At 37.3% G+C, this 18,977-nt stretch overlaps 1 protein-coding gene across 1 annotated transcript in view; it reads left to right on the plus strand.

The window, feature by feature from the left end:
- Positions 1 to 18,977, plus strand: part of LOC134750227 (uncharacterized) — a 69,034-nt gene that overhangs the window by 26,276 nt on the left and 23,781 nt on the right. The window contains exons 5-10 of the mRNA XM_063685372.1: positions 14,195 to 14,531; positions 14,876 to 15,031; positions 15,350 to 15,535; positions 16,465 to 16,589; positions 17,015 to 17,174; positions 18,331 to 18,426. Coding sequence (XP_063541442.1) covers positions 14,195 to 14,531; positions 14,876 to 15,031; positions 15,350 to 15,535; positions 16,465 to 16,589; positions 17,015 to 17,174; positions 18,331 to 18,426 — 1,060 coding nt within the window. The remainder of the gene's footprint in view (positions 1 to 14,194; positions 14,532 to 14,875; positions 15,032 to 15,349; positions 15,536 to 16,464; positions 16,590 to 17,014; positions 17,175 to 18,330; positions 18,427 to 18,977) is intronic.

An 18,977-nucleotide genomic window follows, 5' to 3' on the forward strand; every position in this document is an offset into this window, starting at 1 on the left:
CCAGACGATCATATCTGTAGTAGGTACATATATAGCGAATATACATTGTTATTAGAACAATTAATACCTACCTACTTGTGTTTAATAATGAGCCGCTGGCGCCCCGACGTCATTCCTAGACGCCGGTGCCATGCAATGTAAATAGCGGCCTGTCTCTTATAGTTAAATAGCAGAGGGCTTTAATGCAGAAATGTAAGTGAATTTAGTACTTTGTATGCAAGCGAAAAGGCCTTACCTATTTCAAACCTGTTTTGCGGTATTCAACGCCAGGTAATAGATACGTACGTAGATAGGTACGGATAGATAAATAAGTCATCGAACTTGAACACTTTAAGGGCTCATTAAAAAAGTTCTTCAGTAGATTTTCAAAACCTTTGGTTAGTAAGAGAAGACAGTGTTAAATCTGCTGAAATTACCGCCATTTTTAAAATTGCAAGACGTCAATACTTAAAGAGCACTCTAAAATATTCTGAATAAAAGAAAAGTACTTAAGAGATAAGAGAGGACTTCCGTGATCCGTTGGGCAATGAGGGTTGAAGTTTCAAATAATCGAACCGAAATAAAGAATCGAAAGGCCGTTAAAGCAAGACGCCATTATTACAGCAGAAAGCTATACTTGGAAGCTGGAGTCCTTGGAGAGCACTTTAAAATAAGATTTGGAGACATATTTATTTGACGTTTGCGTGGTTTTGTTGCTCGCTGTTAAAAAAAAGAGTTGTAAGATAATTGTAAATACTTATTTACAATGTTTTCGCCGTAGCTTCGAGCAAAACAAGATAACACCGAAAAAACATACCGTTGATTCTTCTAAATCAATTAACTTTTAAGCCAAAATGTAAACTAATGAAAAGTGTAAGGTCAATTGCACTCGGACTGGTTTTACAGAGAAAGTGTTGCCAACTAGACGACAGTGCACGTTGCAACGGGACTTTCTGCGCGAAATCGTTTCCCATTCCCAGGCTCGAGTTGTGCGAGACGCGCAAATGGTTGATCTATCTATTTTATAATGAATCGGTAGGAAGAAAGATGGGAGAAGATAACGGTTATTGAATCGATAAGTCAATGTAAGATAAGAAAATACAATAAGAATCTGAAATTAGAAACAGAATTTTGACTCCTAAAGCAGTGTTTCCTAAGAACTCTTCAGAGAATTATGATACTAATCTACTTGACAAAATCAAAATAAATACGATAAGGTAATTTGCGACAATTGCGACATACTACGACCTTGTTGATAAGAAGTTTGGAACTTCCTCAAATATGTAATCGATGAGTTTTAACAACTATTAGCTGTAAATTTAGATTGGACTTACTTAAGTCTTACGTGAAGTAAAGCACCAAAATACATGTTATTTATTTAGTTCAGTCGGAATGCATAAGTATACGGAAAAACCGACAGACGAGACAGCTATAACCTGGATTAACTGTATGGACTGGACTAACATAAATCATACTTTTTATGCAGAAATTTTCTGAGGTAACTTGTAGGAGTAACAGGGAGGTGTCAGTTAAACCACTACTTGCGGAACTAACATGGTCTGAGGCCACACACGAAACGCATAAACGATGCATGGGCATAAACGATAATCCCAATTAGTTTATATTAACAGTGCTCAAAATGACAATCCCAATTTCATGCTCAACGCTCTTGATAATAAGGCAGGCCACTCTACTTAACCTGCGCTGTTACACCCAATTTACGGCATTCAATGTGATTGAGCAGAAATGTCAGCTAATGAAACTAAACTAAAAACAAATGAAGAACAGGCGTACTATGCTGCTATAAAACAGCATACTCGTATTTTAAGCAGTATAAATTTTTAGCTGATTTAAACACATTGCTAAATTTCTGCGGTTCCTTGTGCGCTTGTTGTACCACAGGACTCAGGAGTGGAATAAACTAGTGGCGCCAACCCCCTTTTCTCCGCCATTTTGAAACATTGTTTTAAAACCAAATATTATATACCATATATAAACCGTTTAATAAAATCCATATCATTCTGTCCACAAAATCTCACTAGGATCGTTTGAGAAATGCGACCTGTAAAGGAGAACAGCTGAAAGGATTGACCCAACTTGAAATGATGACGATGAAGTTTCGCTCGCGCTTCGTGATCTCTCTGTCAATAACAATCAAGGCACGAACTGCATCCAAGCGATGGGCGCGTTTACCTTTACCATGATAGGCACGCGACAGACCGTCCTTTCTAGGTCGTGGCGGGTCGACCACCTTACTTCTATTGCCATGTAAGTTCAGGGCTATATCTATTTTATATGGTCTGGTACTGCAACTGTATCAATCAATGCTTTAGGAGCAGTATTATATTTTTTTAATTTTTTAATATGAATATCATATGAGGACTAAGTATAAGAAATCTGGGTTTATTGAAATGAAAAATATTACGCATTGGAGGGCGGCACAGAGGCGCTAAGTCCAGACTCCAGATACTGGTCACAGGTCACAGCCATTATGTTTCACAAAACCCTTATTGTCCACAAAAGTCTTCCAAGTTCCAACCCCAATGTCTGCTTATTCACTCAACTTTCACTAAGTATATTTTGTAGTAGGTACTAGCATTAATTAGTTATGGCCTGGTATGTTTTAATACAATCTATTGCGGTGTTGATTTCACGATCGACATCATCGACCGCATCGGGACATTCGGGCTACTTAATTAATAAAAAAAATCTGTTTCATTCTACATGGCATTTGCAATGACAAAGTGTGTAAAATTTCTATGAAAATATAAGGATTGTAATGATACTACCCCTCACTTTGTTCTATTCAACTTGGTGCAAAGTTAGCTTAGCTTGTAGACGGACTCGGACTCTATTTGTATTCACTTTTCTTTTCTAATATTGTCTTCGGTTACCGCGATAGTTACTCATGAAATAAAACTATGTCAACCGTGGTCAACGGGTGACCCGTTGACCACGAACGCTGTAAAGGGTTCGAAACATATAAATTCAATATACGCGATATAATCCGTTTTCATAGATTTCTTTTCTATTTAAAAATTGCGGCAAATTCATATTACATGTCATATCCTAAGCAATTGGTTTGTTTATGGTTTGAATAAGAAGCCTTAAGAATTAGTAGGCCTTTTGTAGGGAATAGATACCAATTCACTCAATCATCTCAGCTCATTTCAACTTTTAGGTTTCTCTATTCATCCTGCATGACTGACTGTGTATGAATATTTTTGCTCGTTTCAAAAATAGAATATTAACCATAGACAACAGACACAGACCAGCTTCCATATCGGCAGCGGGCGACCTCCCGCGGCCACGGCTGGCCGTTCACCCTGTATCCGTGTCACTACTCCGTTTAAAAACAAACAACTATCAAATTAAAAAAGGAATTGCCATTTTGGACCCACTCGAGACGTATAAAGATCGAGATTGATTTAAAATTGACTGGAAACTTAATGCAAAGCGGTTATAAAGCTTAGTTTGTTCCTTTTTCGAATGATCGCGTGCGTCCAATCAAAGTGGCATTCCCAGCGATTTGTTCCCATTGGTTGATTTTCGCGCGCTTTTACGTTTTGTTTACAAGCTTTAAAATAACCTGCTTTTTATCTCTTGTTAGCTTTTCATTCAACATCGATCAATGTCCCTCGTGTGTGTGAAGGTTACACATATACGTATGACTTATCGCGATCGCGTTATCTTGCTATTGTAAATGATTTAAATAAAAACTCGATAAATGTCGACCTTGGGCGTGTCGAATTGTTATGAGTGCACGTTCGTATTACCGTTAGCGCACACCATAAGTCTCCAAACAATTACCATTGTTATTATTCAAATCTTAACTTTACATTTCACGTGTCTATAAACCTACTTAAATTGAGTACTAATGGTACTATGGTATTTTGTTTGACTATCAAGTGCCTTTTTATAGTTTTTATATTATTATACTGACATTTAATTTACAAACCGTATTAATCGTATTATAATGTCAGTAATCTATAAGGTGTGTCAGATTTCGTCCACTTATAGGAGATGCCAACTTTGAAATGCGAAAACGTATTTTCCACTGAACCATTAAAACTATCAGTATCTACTAAGACGCCAATTAGATTCGTTTGTGTTCAGCGTATTATAGGCTAACAATACATATTCAACTGACTTTCAAAAGGGTTCTTCACGAAAACAACTATACTACAACTAGTCGAGTGGAAGATTTTAAGCTTTTTTACTTGTATACAGTTAAGTTTTTGTTAAAAACTACTTAGTTGCCGCACCTACTTGCATGTTTTGGACCGTTACTCGAACGACTGGCAGAATAGGGAGCGAAACATTAAAATTAGCGATTATTGTCTTTGGTCACGCACGCTCACCCTTCATGCTAGATCATGTGGGTTCCAGGCGTTATTTTGAAAGTTAAATAATATGTATGCCCAATATGGTCCCTTTTAACCAATAATAAAGTTGCACGATTATGTGTCTTAATATGTATAATACTTTACCTAAGGATATGAAGACATTAAATATTATAGCATTCAAGCGACAATTGCATCAATGGCTACATTTTCTATAGCACAAATGAATCCTTGGACATGAAATTTAATTTATTAGACTTGACTTGTATAACATTAATATATTATAAATAGAGACATTATTTTATATGTTTTGCATGATAGTTTATAAGTTTTGTACATATTTTGCATACATGAAACCTACCACCTATCGCATGAACATGTGTCTGGTAATGTTTATCGCAAATAAAAGATTCGTATTCTTATTTTTCTTAATAGAATTCTGTCCGAAAATGGTCACCACACTGGGTTTGAAATTCTGGATTTTGATTAAAGATTTTAAACGCTCTTATTTGGGCATTTAAACAGGGGGCTACAATCGACAAACGGCAAACGAAAAGAAATAAAGATTATTCTCACAAGGCTAATTTAACGGCACCTACATACCACACCAGCCATTGTACTTATTGTACGATACCCACACTGTAGGTGGTACAAACCTTTTACATCATTGTATGCAAATGCAGTTTTTGCATCACTTTATGGTAGCGGACGTACATACGAGCTCCTTGCTCGGGTCGTATGCAGTGCGATGCTTATGGTATAAATATAGCAAACTATACTTAGTTGATATATCGGCGGCTGATCGTAAAATCAACCAGATCGTAAAGTTCCTGTGGAATGTTTTGACGGTAGTCACTGTATTTGGTTTTGTATTTTTTGTATTTTATTAAAAAGAGGGTGCCTGGAAGTCTGAGTAGTAATATGTGCCGGTTGGGAGACCGAGGGAAGCGGCCAGAGGGGGGGACAATTAAACCAATACATACGTAGGATGGGTTCGTTAGGCTGCTTCAGATGCCCGAAGGGCAAACTATCTAGAAAAGCAATGGCGGCGTGCGACAGAATTATTCTCATACAAGCCGGAGCTAGAATGGTTATCCTTTTCTTCGTGGTTTCAAAATAAATATCAACTGTTAGAAAATGAGGCAAGCTGGTAGGAATTTTAATTTAATCGTATGGCTTATAATAAACTGGTCGCATATATAATAATTAATTGCTTATTGAGTAGGTACTATAATTTAACATCTAGCTTCTTCACCCATCGGGCTGCGTTCACATCATCAGCGTTTCCATAGCGCTGACTGGACGTAAACGCTCAAAAGACGGTAGATAGTATGAGGTGGCCTTTTGGTTAATCACTAATTGGATAACTATACATACCTTTACGTATAGGTATTGACTATTGACTACTAAACAGCTAGCTGTACCTATAATTATTACATTAATTTTTACAATAATCCCCCTTTTGATCCCATTCGTCCTTGAATCTGAACACAAAGAACATTAAAACGCTATCTATGTTAGTAACAAATGAACAAAGCAATAAAAATAATGAATAAAAAGCCCCTAGGTGTGCCCTATTAGCATAGGACGCAGGGGAGCGTCCGTTGGGGGACTGGCCACTAGGGTTGCCAGACATCAATATTCGGATTTAAATTAGTTTTTTTTTAACAATTGATTATTTTATTTGAAGTCGGTTAAAAATGACTTTTCTATGATTGACCATAGTCTCAGCTGAAGGATATAAAATTTACTGTGAATAAATTGATAGGATGACTTGGGCTGGCAGAACTAGGTTCGAATTCGTGTGCGTGACGCCACTGTACTGGCCCCATTCTTATTGCCCGTAAGGCCCGTCCTTCCTTAAATATATGTCAATCTATAAGCTGTGGTTACCTACAATTGGACGTACATCTAACCATTCTAACCTCAATGTCACGTAAGCTACAGATTATTTTTTCGTGATGTATTGTCTGTTGGTGATCCCAAATAAATAAAATAAAAACAATGATCTTAACCCTTTATTGATTATTAGCCTGAGAGTTCAACAATGACAATCCAATGCCAGTCTTACTGATTGAAAATAGAACACATGTCAGAAGTGCCTTATGTAAGAGATATCCCTCTTAGCAGTCTTAGCCTTAATAATGGGTTAACTTTTATACCTTGCTTGAGGATACCTAGTAGGTACTTAAGCCTAATTGTAACTTTTTGTCCCTAGTCCTAGTTTAACAGCATATAATACACATCTTGCTTATCAGTCTTAAACACGGTCTAATTCTTGAGTAGGTATACCCACTTTAAAATTTACTAAAGATTATTGCCTGACTCCCGACAAATCCTGGTGTTTGGTAACCCTACTTTCCTGCCGGGCTAGCACATGATTGGCGCGAGAGTATCCGCCGCGACATAGACTACCCGTCCCCCTTTAATTCATACAGTTAGTAAAAGACGGGTAGTCTATCTCGCGGCGAAATACTGTCGCGCCAATCATGTGCTCGGCCTACTGTAGGGTACTAAATTTACATTGGAAGGGTAATTGAAATTTAAATGCATTTTGCGTTACGATCGCTGCATTTGTTTTATGAAAACGTTTACGTTTGATCGATTTTTAACTCTATTATCTATAAAATAAGGCACATTTTAAATCAATGAATGTGAGAGCCAATAGTAGAAGTTAACAAACTAAGTAGGTATAAGTATGTTGGGATTTTGAACGTTAGGGCCTTATGTGCTTCGGCTTTTATTTTATTAAGATAGATTAGTTACTTCAAAATACTTAATAATCGTCTAGGTTAAGATTAATTACTTCACAATACGTTACTATAAAATGTGGTCCTAATAAAAGATGGCCACATTGAACTCGAGGAATCGCTTGTACGCTGGAGAACTGCACTCGAATCCGCTGGACTTAAAATTAGCCGAAACAAAACCGAGTACATGCAGTGTTCCTATTCGGTAGCCAACCAACACCAAACTGTCAGTTTACAGGACCAGCCACTAAGCAAAGTCGACCATTTTAAATACCTGGGATCTGTTGTTTCAAACGACGGAACCATCGACGCTGATATAACCCACCGAATTAACACTGGCTGGATGAAGTGGCGAGAATTATCGAGCGTACTATGTGATAACAGAATGGCAGTGCGCATAAAGGGAAAAATATATAAAACGGCTGTGCGCCCCGCCCTTACATACGGTGCTGAATGCTGGCCAGTGAAAAAAGTCCATACTACTAAAGTGCATACGACGGAGATGAAGATGCTGAGATGGGCGGGAGGTGTCACCTTGTTAGACAGGGTCAGAAATGAGTTCATCCGTGGCAGTTTTAAACTCAGACCCATTGAAGAGAAACTCGCTGAAACCCGTCTAAGGTGGTATGGACACGTAATGAGGAGACCCGAGGATCATATGACCAGAAAGGTCTTCGGTATAAACACCGGTCCGAGGACTCCCGGTAGACCCCTTCAAACTTGGATGTCTGTCATCAACAATGACCTAAAGAAAGCCCAAATCAACGACACGACGACCCAGAGCCGAAGAGTGTGGCGAAGATTGACGAGGAGAGCCGACCCCAAATGAAATGGGACGTGGCTAGGCAAAGAGAGAGAGAGAGTTACTTCAAAATACATTACAATGTAACTAAAATACTAAACTACAAGTTTGAAAGAAGTATAAGCGTGTTTTGAATACTAAAGCTTTATAATAATCGTCTAGGATTAAACAATATTTTTTTTAAGAGCTTAGTGACTTAACTCAGTTATGTAACATGTTACAGACGTGAATCGATTACTGAGTAATCCATGTTTTATTTACTACTTTTATTAACTAGCGACCCGCCCCGGCTTCGCACGGGTAGTTCAACTAATATACACAAAACCTTTACAAATTATACGTTACCTTCCTCTTGAATCTTGAATCACTATATATTTAAAAAAAACCGTTCAATATCCGTTGCGTATAGTAGTTTTAAAGATCTAAGCATACATAGGGATATACGGACGGACAGACAGTGAAAAGCGACTTTGTTTTATACTATGTAGTGAAGTTTTATATAAATTATATTCGTATTTAGTCCTGGATAATTTTAACAGTGTAGTAGTCTCGATCGCTGGCCAATCTGACGCGAATTTAGAGTCGCCGAGATGAAAGAAAAAATTACTAACTGTCACGATGACATTCATATCTTTTTAAAATGACTTCAATTACTATGCTCATTGCATAGCAAGAAGCCCTTCGTCCGTGGGACAAGTAAGAGAACCGACTATTCAATAATAAGATGGAATTAAATATATGACCAGAAACACGTCATCCGTGGGATGATAATACACGAAATGTCTTTTAATAGCTAATTAATTTCTTATAATGACATTAGCAGCTGAGATTGACCTAACAAGAAACCCAAATATCTGGATCAAATTTAGCGCATCTTGTCACAGTCATGGACGGGGTCCTGTGTCACGTACATAAATATCAACTAGCTTATTCTAGTATTGTATGATAATTAAGTGCTGACTTATTGTTTACAAATAATAACATTATTCTGGAAGCTGCTGGAATAAAATATTTGGATTAAGGTCTGTACCAAACACTTATAATATATGCTGAACCCTTTTGAGGCATGTCATTTTTACTATTCCTTTGCTAATCAAAAATTCTGTAGCCTTATCCAGAAGAGAGGCAGTGAGTCTGCTAGCTGCATTAATACAATAAAATAAATAAGTGACTCAGTAGTGCACTTCATAGTCTTCATACCTACTCATATTATACTAATATGCAAAAGAATGCTATCAGCCTTTATAAGGACAAGATCCAGACAGCTGCCTTATTATGAAGATCAAATCTGGGGGTTCATGGCATATACTATTTTCATTAACACTTCTTACAAGCTTCCTATAGCTTAAGCTTGTTTCATAAATTTCATAATATCATATTGTTAGAACGAATTTTTTTTTCTTTTGCAGGCAGTTTGGTAAATTGCCATACATGTTGACTAATACATTCCTTCTAATATCATAAGGAAAAATAACCCTTCAAGGGTTACTCAATTCAATTCAATTATAAATATAAATACTAATTTATTTTAGCCACTCTCACAAGAAATATAAATATCACAACAAATTATGATAATATTTCTTATTCTTATTCTTGATATGTTCCCGGATAGCCCAGTCAGTTGTGCATTAAAATTTTTAAGTTCTCAAAGCCCAATTGCCTTTGGTGAAAATAATCAAACATGACATATTTTCCATTTCCTTCAGAAATATGAATTATATATTGAATTAAATCAAGAGTTTATTCCTCCTTCAAATTACAGATAATGAACGGTAAGTTGTATAAAATACAAAACTGTAGGTGAACAAGGGTACTTACAATACCAAAGACTATACATAGAAAATTTTAATCAGTCAGCCATTGGATGGATGTCTAATATCAATAAATTATAAATTCTGAGCAAGTCCAAAGCTCCAAACTCTTATTTATTTAAATTTTTTACCAAACTTTTGGGCCTTTTATAAAGGCAAGGCAAATTGTGGCAACATTTTTCCTACAATTGCTTGGAACCCTTTCACAAAATGGTAGGGTTCAATTTAGCACGAGCTCAGATTTCGATACATTTGTGATAAGGAAATAGAAATTTAATGGATATGTAAGTAATATTAAATAGGTAGGTAGGTTATATAAGTAGGTAGGTAGGTAGATAATAATGTAGGTTTATAGGTATTATGCAATAGTCATATCACATTTCCCAACATTTAAACATTAGTGTCCCCGTTACCTGGTATTGTTTGGTTTTGAAGGGTCTACTAACTTTAAGCCTAAGACATTAAATAAAACAACATTATTAGTTAGGTATGTACTAGAAAGATTCTTATCCAAAGTGTTCGAATGTTTGATACCTCTTGGTACTGTAAAATTACTTTAAACGGTTGGGGGATGATGATGATGATGGACCTGATGAAGACAATTATCGATAATAGAGCTGAAATGGAAAAAAGAATTGGATTCCAAAAAGAAAAATATGCTTTATGCCATAATGAGCAATTCCTATATATTTTTATTAATCAATTATATTTATATAATCAGTAGTGAATTGAAATAATTTCACAAATACAATAAAATTCACAACAGATCATATTGTTGCATTTCATTTATATCGTTTTTTATATACTTTCTGTATGAATATGTTCAGTATAGATCAAACAGAAGTTGGAAAGACCTTTTAGCAGTAAGACTGTCCAAACTGATCTATGAAGTTATTTGTGGCATTTAACAGAGCATTTGAGACAAACTTTCTGTTCATAATAACTCATAATTATGATATGTAATGAGAATAGTCATTTTCTGTTTTTCATTGTATTTCGGATTCTCAAGGCTAATGCTTATGTTGTAATTGATTCATGGTTTTTATTATGGAATTATGCAGGAAACGCCACAGACCGATTCACATACATATGTGGTGGTAATTTCTCACATTTTCAATATAATAAGAATTTATATTATCTGAACCAAATTATAGGTTGTTTCGTTTCAAATTGCTTACTTACTAACTCATTTAGAATCTTTTGTCAGATTCAGTAGGTAGTGGTTGAGAAATACTAGAACAAATAATTGAAAGATATGATTCTTTATCTCTAACAGCATCACCTTTTTATATTCCTGGATGTATATAGACATTAAATAAAATATATTAAAAGACAACGTGAAACTTGTTTTAGATAGGGAAGCAATTTAGAATATTTTAAGTGTAGGATGTATTATTTATATTACCCCTTATAGCATAGTAAGTGACTATTACTTACTTAGCTTAGTTAAGTGGTTACTTAACAACTTTTTAAATAAGGATGCTTAAATCCCTTCCAACATAAACTATCTAATGTTTAATCACCATGTACATTTATTAGTACTATTGTCGAAAGTTGTTTAAACAACTCCGAGCATGTCCTAATCTCCCAAGATACACCAGTTCTGGGAAAAGAAGAGTGGTATTCAGACTTTAAAATATGGACATGATACAATCTATTACGCTTAATTGCGTGAATGTGAAGCAATGAGTGTCTTCTTAAGGGTGTATGTTACAAATAATAAATCAACTTGAGATTTTGAAAGTAAAATTACAGTCTTAGATATTTCATGTTTCAACAAATAATACGGTTCCTTTTATTATTATGTTTATTTAAAACAGCAATACTCTTTAAAATCTTTAGAGAAGAAAAATTAATAATAAAGACTGCCACGCCACGTTTTTCCTTTACTGGGTGATGCCCCGAAAATATGACTGTCTAGACTCAATTTATTATTGTTTATGAATAAATAAATGAAATGAAATATATATTTATTGGAATAAACAAATATAATATAAGAGAAGACTATAGCATCATAATGTCTTAAAACCTTGTCTGATGTGTCTTAGACAAGCAACAAGAAAATAAAGGGTAGATAAATAGTAACGAATAAATATCTTTTATCTTTATCTTTGACAGTTCTCATGTATTCTTTCTTTTATGGAGGCTTTATATTTATATACCGCAATATAGGTACATTATTACATATTTTCTTTACATTTTCTAATTATGATGTATCACATTGGTCAAGATAAAGATCATAGTATATGGGTAGGTCTCACCTGTGAACATGTTTTAAGCATAAAGGGATGCTCCAGATAACTACTCTGTTACTGTCTGCTGCTCTTGTTAGATATGAATTATCTTTACATCAAAACTCAAAACTCTTATCTTTACATGTTCAAAACTTTGAACGCAGTAAGTAAATCTCTGATTCTCAGAGTATTTACCCATTAAAGTAGTATAAGTTCAAAACCTAATTTTATTATTGGTAATTCTCATGTAATTGGTCGGAGAATTTTTTAAAATTTCTGTTTTTTTTTTTTTTTTTTTTTTTTTTTTTTTTTTTTTTTTTTTTTTTTGCCAGGAAACTCAAAAGCCGATTTTGATATTTTGAGATTTCTCATAGCGACTTGTTTATTTTGCCTTAATTTTAATTTTTTTATGGAATATAGAGATAGGTATAGGTTTCCATGATAGATAATATATAGATATACATATTCTTGCCAAAAATACAAGTGCTTGTTTTTGGGTAGATTTTTGGGACATTTATTTTTACAAATTATTTAATTATCTTCTCTAAACATCTACACTGTTAAAATTATCCAGGACTAAATACGAATATAATGATAGGATTAAACGAACTTACCTGAAGTGAAGTTCAATCCTGATTATATGAAGTATTTAGTCCTGGATAAGGGGTATCCCCACCCTCCTCGAGTAACCATGAATCCATGGTTACTTCCCATTTAGTGCATGAATACTCTAAACTATATGAATGTCATCGTGACAGTTAGTAATTTTTTCTTTCATCTCGGCGACTCTAAATTCGCGTCAGATTGGCCAGCGATCGAGACTACTACACTGTTAAAATTATCCAGGACGAAATACTTCATATAATCAGGATTGAACTTCACTTCAGGTAAGTTCGTTTAATCCTATCATTATACTTTTCTTTAAATACTTATTACTATTATTCATTAACACATCATGATATAAAGTGAAATGATAGGTAACGGTGAATGTTGGAATGAAGTTAGTTAAGTGATTCTAAATTATCTCTCTGTAACTTACAGTATACAGTCGTCTGATATAAATGCTGTAATAAGGTTAAGGCGTTCACAAATATGCCATTTTCAACCTAAAGGGTACTTATTGTCGGTTGTCAATAAGGCGCTATTTCCATATAGCTTCAATTGGAAATCAACCTTATAGACAAGCGACAATGTGGTACGTTTTGGTTGAAAACGTCACAAATTTCTTAGAAACCAAGGGTCAAGCCTGATGACGTCACTAATCTCAAGTGCTGCGCCAGCGCCGGCGGGCGAGAGGTGCCGTGCGACAGTTTCTTTTCTATCGACCCTTGACACAACGTATTGATTTCCGAATATATATTTTTTTTTTTTTTTTTTAATTTATTTAGGAAACAAACAGTCACATACAGATAAGTTTAAACTTGCAGATATACAATAAGACCTATAGTTCCATTAATTATAACATACTGATATTGATAACAAGTAGAAACAGGGCTTGTTCGGCACTGCCTATAAATAGGAAGATACACAGAAGTAACAATTGGATACACAACTAATAAAGTACCTAAGTATCAAACATGCTTACAAACATACATATTAATTTGAATACGTAATTAGTGATTTACACGACACTAATACTCAAGAGTACTCGTCAGATATTTTTGATTGCTACTGTACGCGTAATGCGTTTTCATGATTTGGATATTTTGGATTGGCATATCCAGTCTGTTGTGGTAGGTAGAGGTATAGTGCGACAAAGTCCTAAACTGTGCAGCGACTTTCGGCGCCTTCTCGTTATATTTGGTTGCTTGTATTCTTCTACCTAGTGGTATATATGTCGTGGCCGTTATCAGATCATAGATTTTGATCATTTCATGATACCTATCCCATCTTAGAATTAATCACTTCATGATATGGTTCGGTTAAATAAGTTCCGTTTTTTCATGATGTCTGATGTCGCCAACCGATCATTTCACGAATGATTGCCACATCATGAAATGATCAATTCTAAGATCTGGCCACGACATAGGTGTACATATTTCGAATATCTTAAATTTGCTTTAATCTTTATCTAATCGAACATGTGGAATAAATATCTCTAAAACACAACCAGCTGATAATCAATCTATTTACTTATAGATAAACTGTGTACCGACATTACCGACGCTAATTCGAACCGCGAGCCGTTGATACAAAAAACTTACTCGACAACGAACGAACGAAACATGATATAAAAAGTGTTCAAGATGATGAAATTCAAATCGCTATTCCGTAGAGGACCAAGCCAAGGCAAGCAAGAGCCGGCACTCAAAGGCGCTCCATCAGTATCGAGTCTCGATTCCAAGCATCATAAGGTTGCGCCCACGCGTGATAAGTCTTTAAAGATCTTCGGGTCTAAAGAGAAGCTTCATAAGGCGCATAAGAAGAATTTAGGGAACAATAATGCTGTAGTTGAAGAGGGGGAGGGGGAGTTTGAAGATGCGCGGGGGCCGTATGATAGCGCCGAGGAGCTGTCGCGGGGGTCGCAGGAGTGCGTGAGCTTGCCGGTGATGCTGAATGCGGAAATGCCGGGCTTCCAGGAGGTGGAGCTGCGACCGAGATTGCCGTCTGAGGTATGCTTTATTACTATATACATTTTTTTTGGCCTTGGTCTCCGATTGGTAACCTACGCTGCGTGGAGCTTCATCACGTTTTAGGTTTTTTCTCTTTTGCTTTCCCATACAATTTACTACTAGTACACACGTACAGCATCAACCGGAAACCAAGTAGACCAAGTTAATTTATTGAATTGTGGATTAAGCGTGTTTAATCAACGCTTTTTATTGACACGCACATGAATTGTTCCTTTTACTTGACTGAATTTTAGCAACCTATAAATCTTTACTATTAGGCCTTTTGATAACAATAACGCGTTGTTTAAATTTTGTAAATACAAAATATATATCTGTCCCAACAGGCATCACTAGCGTCAGGTGCCCGAGAACTGGAAACTCTTCGTCGGGAACTAGAAGCAAGCGTCATGGAACGCGCTCAACTTCAGGCAAGGGTCGAAGAGTTAGTCGAAAGATGCAATGAGACAGAACGGCTACGCTCCCAACTGGAAAGGCTTAAGGTGAGAAATTCATACAGACAAGAAGATCATAGCTGCAAGCCGATTGCTGCAGAGATGTTGGGATTCTTCTTCGATAGCTTCTAATTCTCAACAGGAGAACTCAAGTGAGGACCTACGTAGAGAAACTAAGAGAGATGCATCGACACATCGCTACACTGTCAGCAGTGACAGCAAAGGTCAGGTGGCATGGGTGTAACATGCAACCCTTTTTAAATACCAATGCCGACGCTCCAATAACTCCTTTTTAGATTAACCCTCTGCTGTATTGGAATTTTAAGTCACTTTAGATACATAATTTAAAACCTACTTTATTTCCAGATGGCAGAAGCGGAGCGGGAAGCGGCGCTGGAGCGTTTAGCGGACGAGAACGGAGCGTTGCGCGCGCGGCTGCGCGGCGTTGCGCACTCTCCGCTATCAGACAGTGAGAAAAGGCAGCTGCTGTTAGCGCCGGCGCCGAGGAGGATGCACTCTTCGGCGCCTGCATCTATCGCCCTCGCGCACAATGTAAGTGGAAAAGAAGCATTCAAGGAGTATTCCATAAAGTTGTCTACCATCGTCCCGTAAAACGCAAATTTCCTGAAGATTTTCGTTTGCTGTGACAAATAGTCAAAACATTGCCCAGAAAAATAATGATCCGCAGTAAACGCCGAAAAAAGGTCTAAGACACGAAATAAATTGCGTTGGTATGGCACAGCCCGTAGAATGCTTTAAGGGTAATAAAAAAAATAGTGCCGTTTTCGACCGTCAGGCCATGAGACGTCATTAGACCAAGATTTGGCTTCCTAGCATTTAAATTTAACGAGTACTGTTCGTAAGTGATGCTCTGATGGAATGCTCCAACGCTCTCCGGCCGCCCAGAAACCTTTTTAATAATATAGTTTATTTTTTACAGATTGACCCACAAGAGCTGAGCGATTTCTAAATCCATCTGTACTCTTTTTCACGTATTTTGGCCTATAGTTCAAAATATTTATATGATGTTTCAGTATCATAGTTTTTCTGCTACACTTAATATTCACTGTAAAACATTATTTTGCATTCGTTTTATAAACATCGGAATTCTGGTGCGGAATAACATCCTTTACCGGCCAGAAGACACGCTTCTTTGAATAACGACTTAAATACGCACACAGTCGTATTAAAGACTTGACAGAGGGAGGTTTATTATATATTGATTCTAGAAAAATGAAGCTGCCTAGAATTTAAATGGTACTTTGTGATAAACCAACAAAAAAATTAAAAATGCTGCCCATCCCGTTGCCCAAAATGCCATTTGATACAGTTTTCAGGCGGTAGTCAAAAGACCGTCAGCGTTAGGTGTTTACACTTTTTCCGAAGTGGCCCGTTTGCGGATTATTCCGGCAATGGCAACAGAAGCTCATGAGCAAGGTGGACGATTTGACCACGCCATGATTTGAGGATTTTTTTTTCAGGGTGAGGGCGATAGTGGGGACGCGAGCACCCCCGAATGGGACAAACATTCTTCTTCATCGCTCAGTGAGGTGTCGGTCGCCTGCCTTCAGGATCGCATTCTGCAGATGGAAGAGCACCACTATAGGTATGTTCAAAGGTGCCTTCAGCAGATTTAGATAACCTTCTTAAGATCCCGAATCATCTTTAGCACAGAATCAAGTGCTAAGTGCTAAGTCATTATGTCGAAACTTGAAATTTGACTTGACCCTGACCTTATAGCCTGAGATAAATTTTAGCAATTCAATATCGATATTTGGCTCTGTCATTTAGTTAAAAACTTTTTTTAAATTAAGATGGAGTCTTCTGTAATGTAGTTTTGCCACATTCCATTAACATCTCGAAACTATACTCGGCTCGAAGACTTAGAAGTCCTTTGGATTCTTTGAAAACTTAGTGGTATTACTTAGTGGTAGTGGTACTTATTAGACTTATAGTTTCTAGTTCTTACAAAGTCTAGTTGGACAGCATTTTGACAACCTTTTCGACTCACTATAAACCTTTCCATTGCAGTACAAGCGAAGAGCTCCAAGCGACACTAGCCGAACTAGCCGACCTGCAGACACAGCTGGCCGACGCGCACGCCGACAACGAGCGGCTGGCCGACGAGAAGCAAGTGCTGCTCGAGTCGCTATGTCGGCAGACCGAGAAGTTGGAGGACAGTCGCACTAAGGTACGAACATATAAGAAGGCTACTAGCCGATCTATCCGACCTACAGACACAGTTGGCCGACGCACACGCCGACAACGAGCGGCTGGCCGACGAGAAGCAAGTGCTGCTCGAGTCGCTATGTCGGCAGACCGAGAAGTTGGAGGACAGTCGCACTAAGGTACGAACATATAAGAAGGCTACTAGCCGATCTATCCGACCTACAGACACAGTTGGCCGACGCACACGCCGACAACGAGCGGCTGGCCGACGAGAAGCAAGTGCTGCTCGAGTCGCTATGTCGGCAGACCGAGAAGTTGGAGGACAGTCGCACTAAGGTACGAACATACAAGGGGGGCACTAGCCGAGCTAGCCGAGCTAGCCGACCTACAGACACAGTTGGCCGACGCGCACGTCTACAATGAGCGGCTGGCCGACGAGAAGCAAGTGCTGCTCCAGTCGCTATGTCGGCAGACCGAGAAGGAAGACAGTCGCAAATTCGCAAGAAGGTATGGTTACGTTGTCCTGGGTCCCTCTTTGAAACTTGATGTTATGGCAATTAAATTCACCAAACACGCTTTTTTGTTGTAAAGTAAGGACGCTTAGCGCAAAGAATTTGAACCATTGACCTGCCATTTTCTATATAAAGACAGCAATAGGTATGCACGTGCGACAGAGATAGGAATCAGCGGGTCAATGTACGCTCAGCGTAAAATACTCTGTAGCAGTCAAAGTGGCCAAATAGTTCGGTACACCATACTAAATGTCTCTGACCATGGGGCTTTAAATTCAGGGCTCGATTCTACTCGCTAAACTGAGCTACTTTTATTATGGGACCAACCCTAAAATCGCGAAATTTGTTTGGCTTTTCCATAGAAAACGTCGACATCTGATCAGCCAAAATGTATGAAAAAGCCAAGTTTTTTTTCGCGATTTCGGGGTTGATCCCATAATAAAAGTAGCTCAGTTTAGCGAGTAGAATCGAGCCCTGAATTTAAAGCCCCACGATCAGAGACATACTGTATAGTGTACCAAACTATAATTTGACTTTGGTTGCTACAAAGTATTTGACGCTGAGTGTACGAATTGCTTCGCGCCTAGCGTCTTTACTTTAATATTTTTTTTTATGACAAACATTATAAAAAGCATCATTGGTTAAACTTGAAATATATTTTTCTAGGTGGACACTCTTCAGGAAATGCTGCTTCGCGAAGGCGTGGAACCGGAGGCACTGGTTTCTGGAGACACCGACCAGCAACTGCTGGCAGTTCTCAAGGTACATTAAATTTTTCTTATCATTCTTCAAGTCTCTTCTTATCTTCGTCTTTAATCTCTAATATACCATCACATAAAGTAACTTAAGACTAGAACGGCAATACAGACCGTCTTTGAATGACAAAGTGTGGATGTTCCATTATACATGTCATTAAAATTTGAGAGTTTTCGACTCAAATATGTATTCGACAATGCTCATCATCACTAACTAAACGTTGTACTACTTACAAAACATTTGTTTGTGGACATCACACGTACAAGCTTGTTTGGGCTATAATTCTCAAAGAGTTATTACAGGTGGCCAAAAAATAAGTGCATTCCCGTTGCCAGTGAATTTTTGGGATTATACTGAGCAACTTTTACTATGGGACCAACCACGAAATCAGAAAAAGAAATTCACCATCCCATAGAAAATGTAACAGCCAAAATTGATGAAACAGCCAAATATTTTTTTCGCGGTTCCGGGTTTGGTCTCATAGTAAAAGTTGCTCAGTATAATCCCAAAACCTCCCTGGCAACGGGAACGCACTTATTTTTGGCCAATTTGTATAA

This window comes from Cydia strobilella, chromosome 19, assembly GCF_947568885.1.
Source record: "Cydia strobilella chromosome 19, ilCydStro3.1, whole genome shotgun sequence".
Lineage (NCBI taxonomy): Eukaryota > Metazoa > Arthropoda > Insecta > Lepidoptera > Tortricidae > Cydia > Cydia strobilella.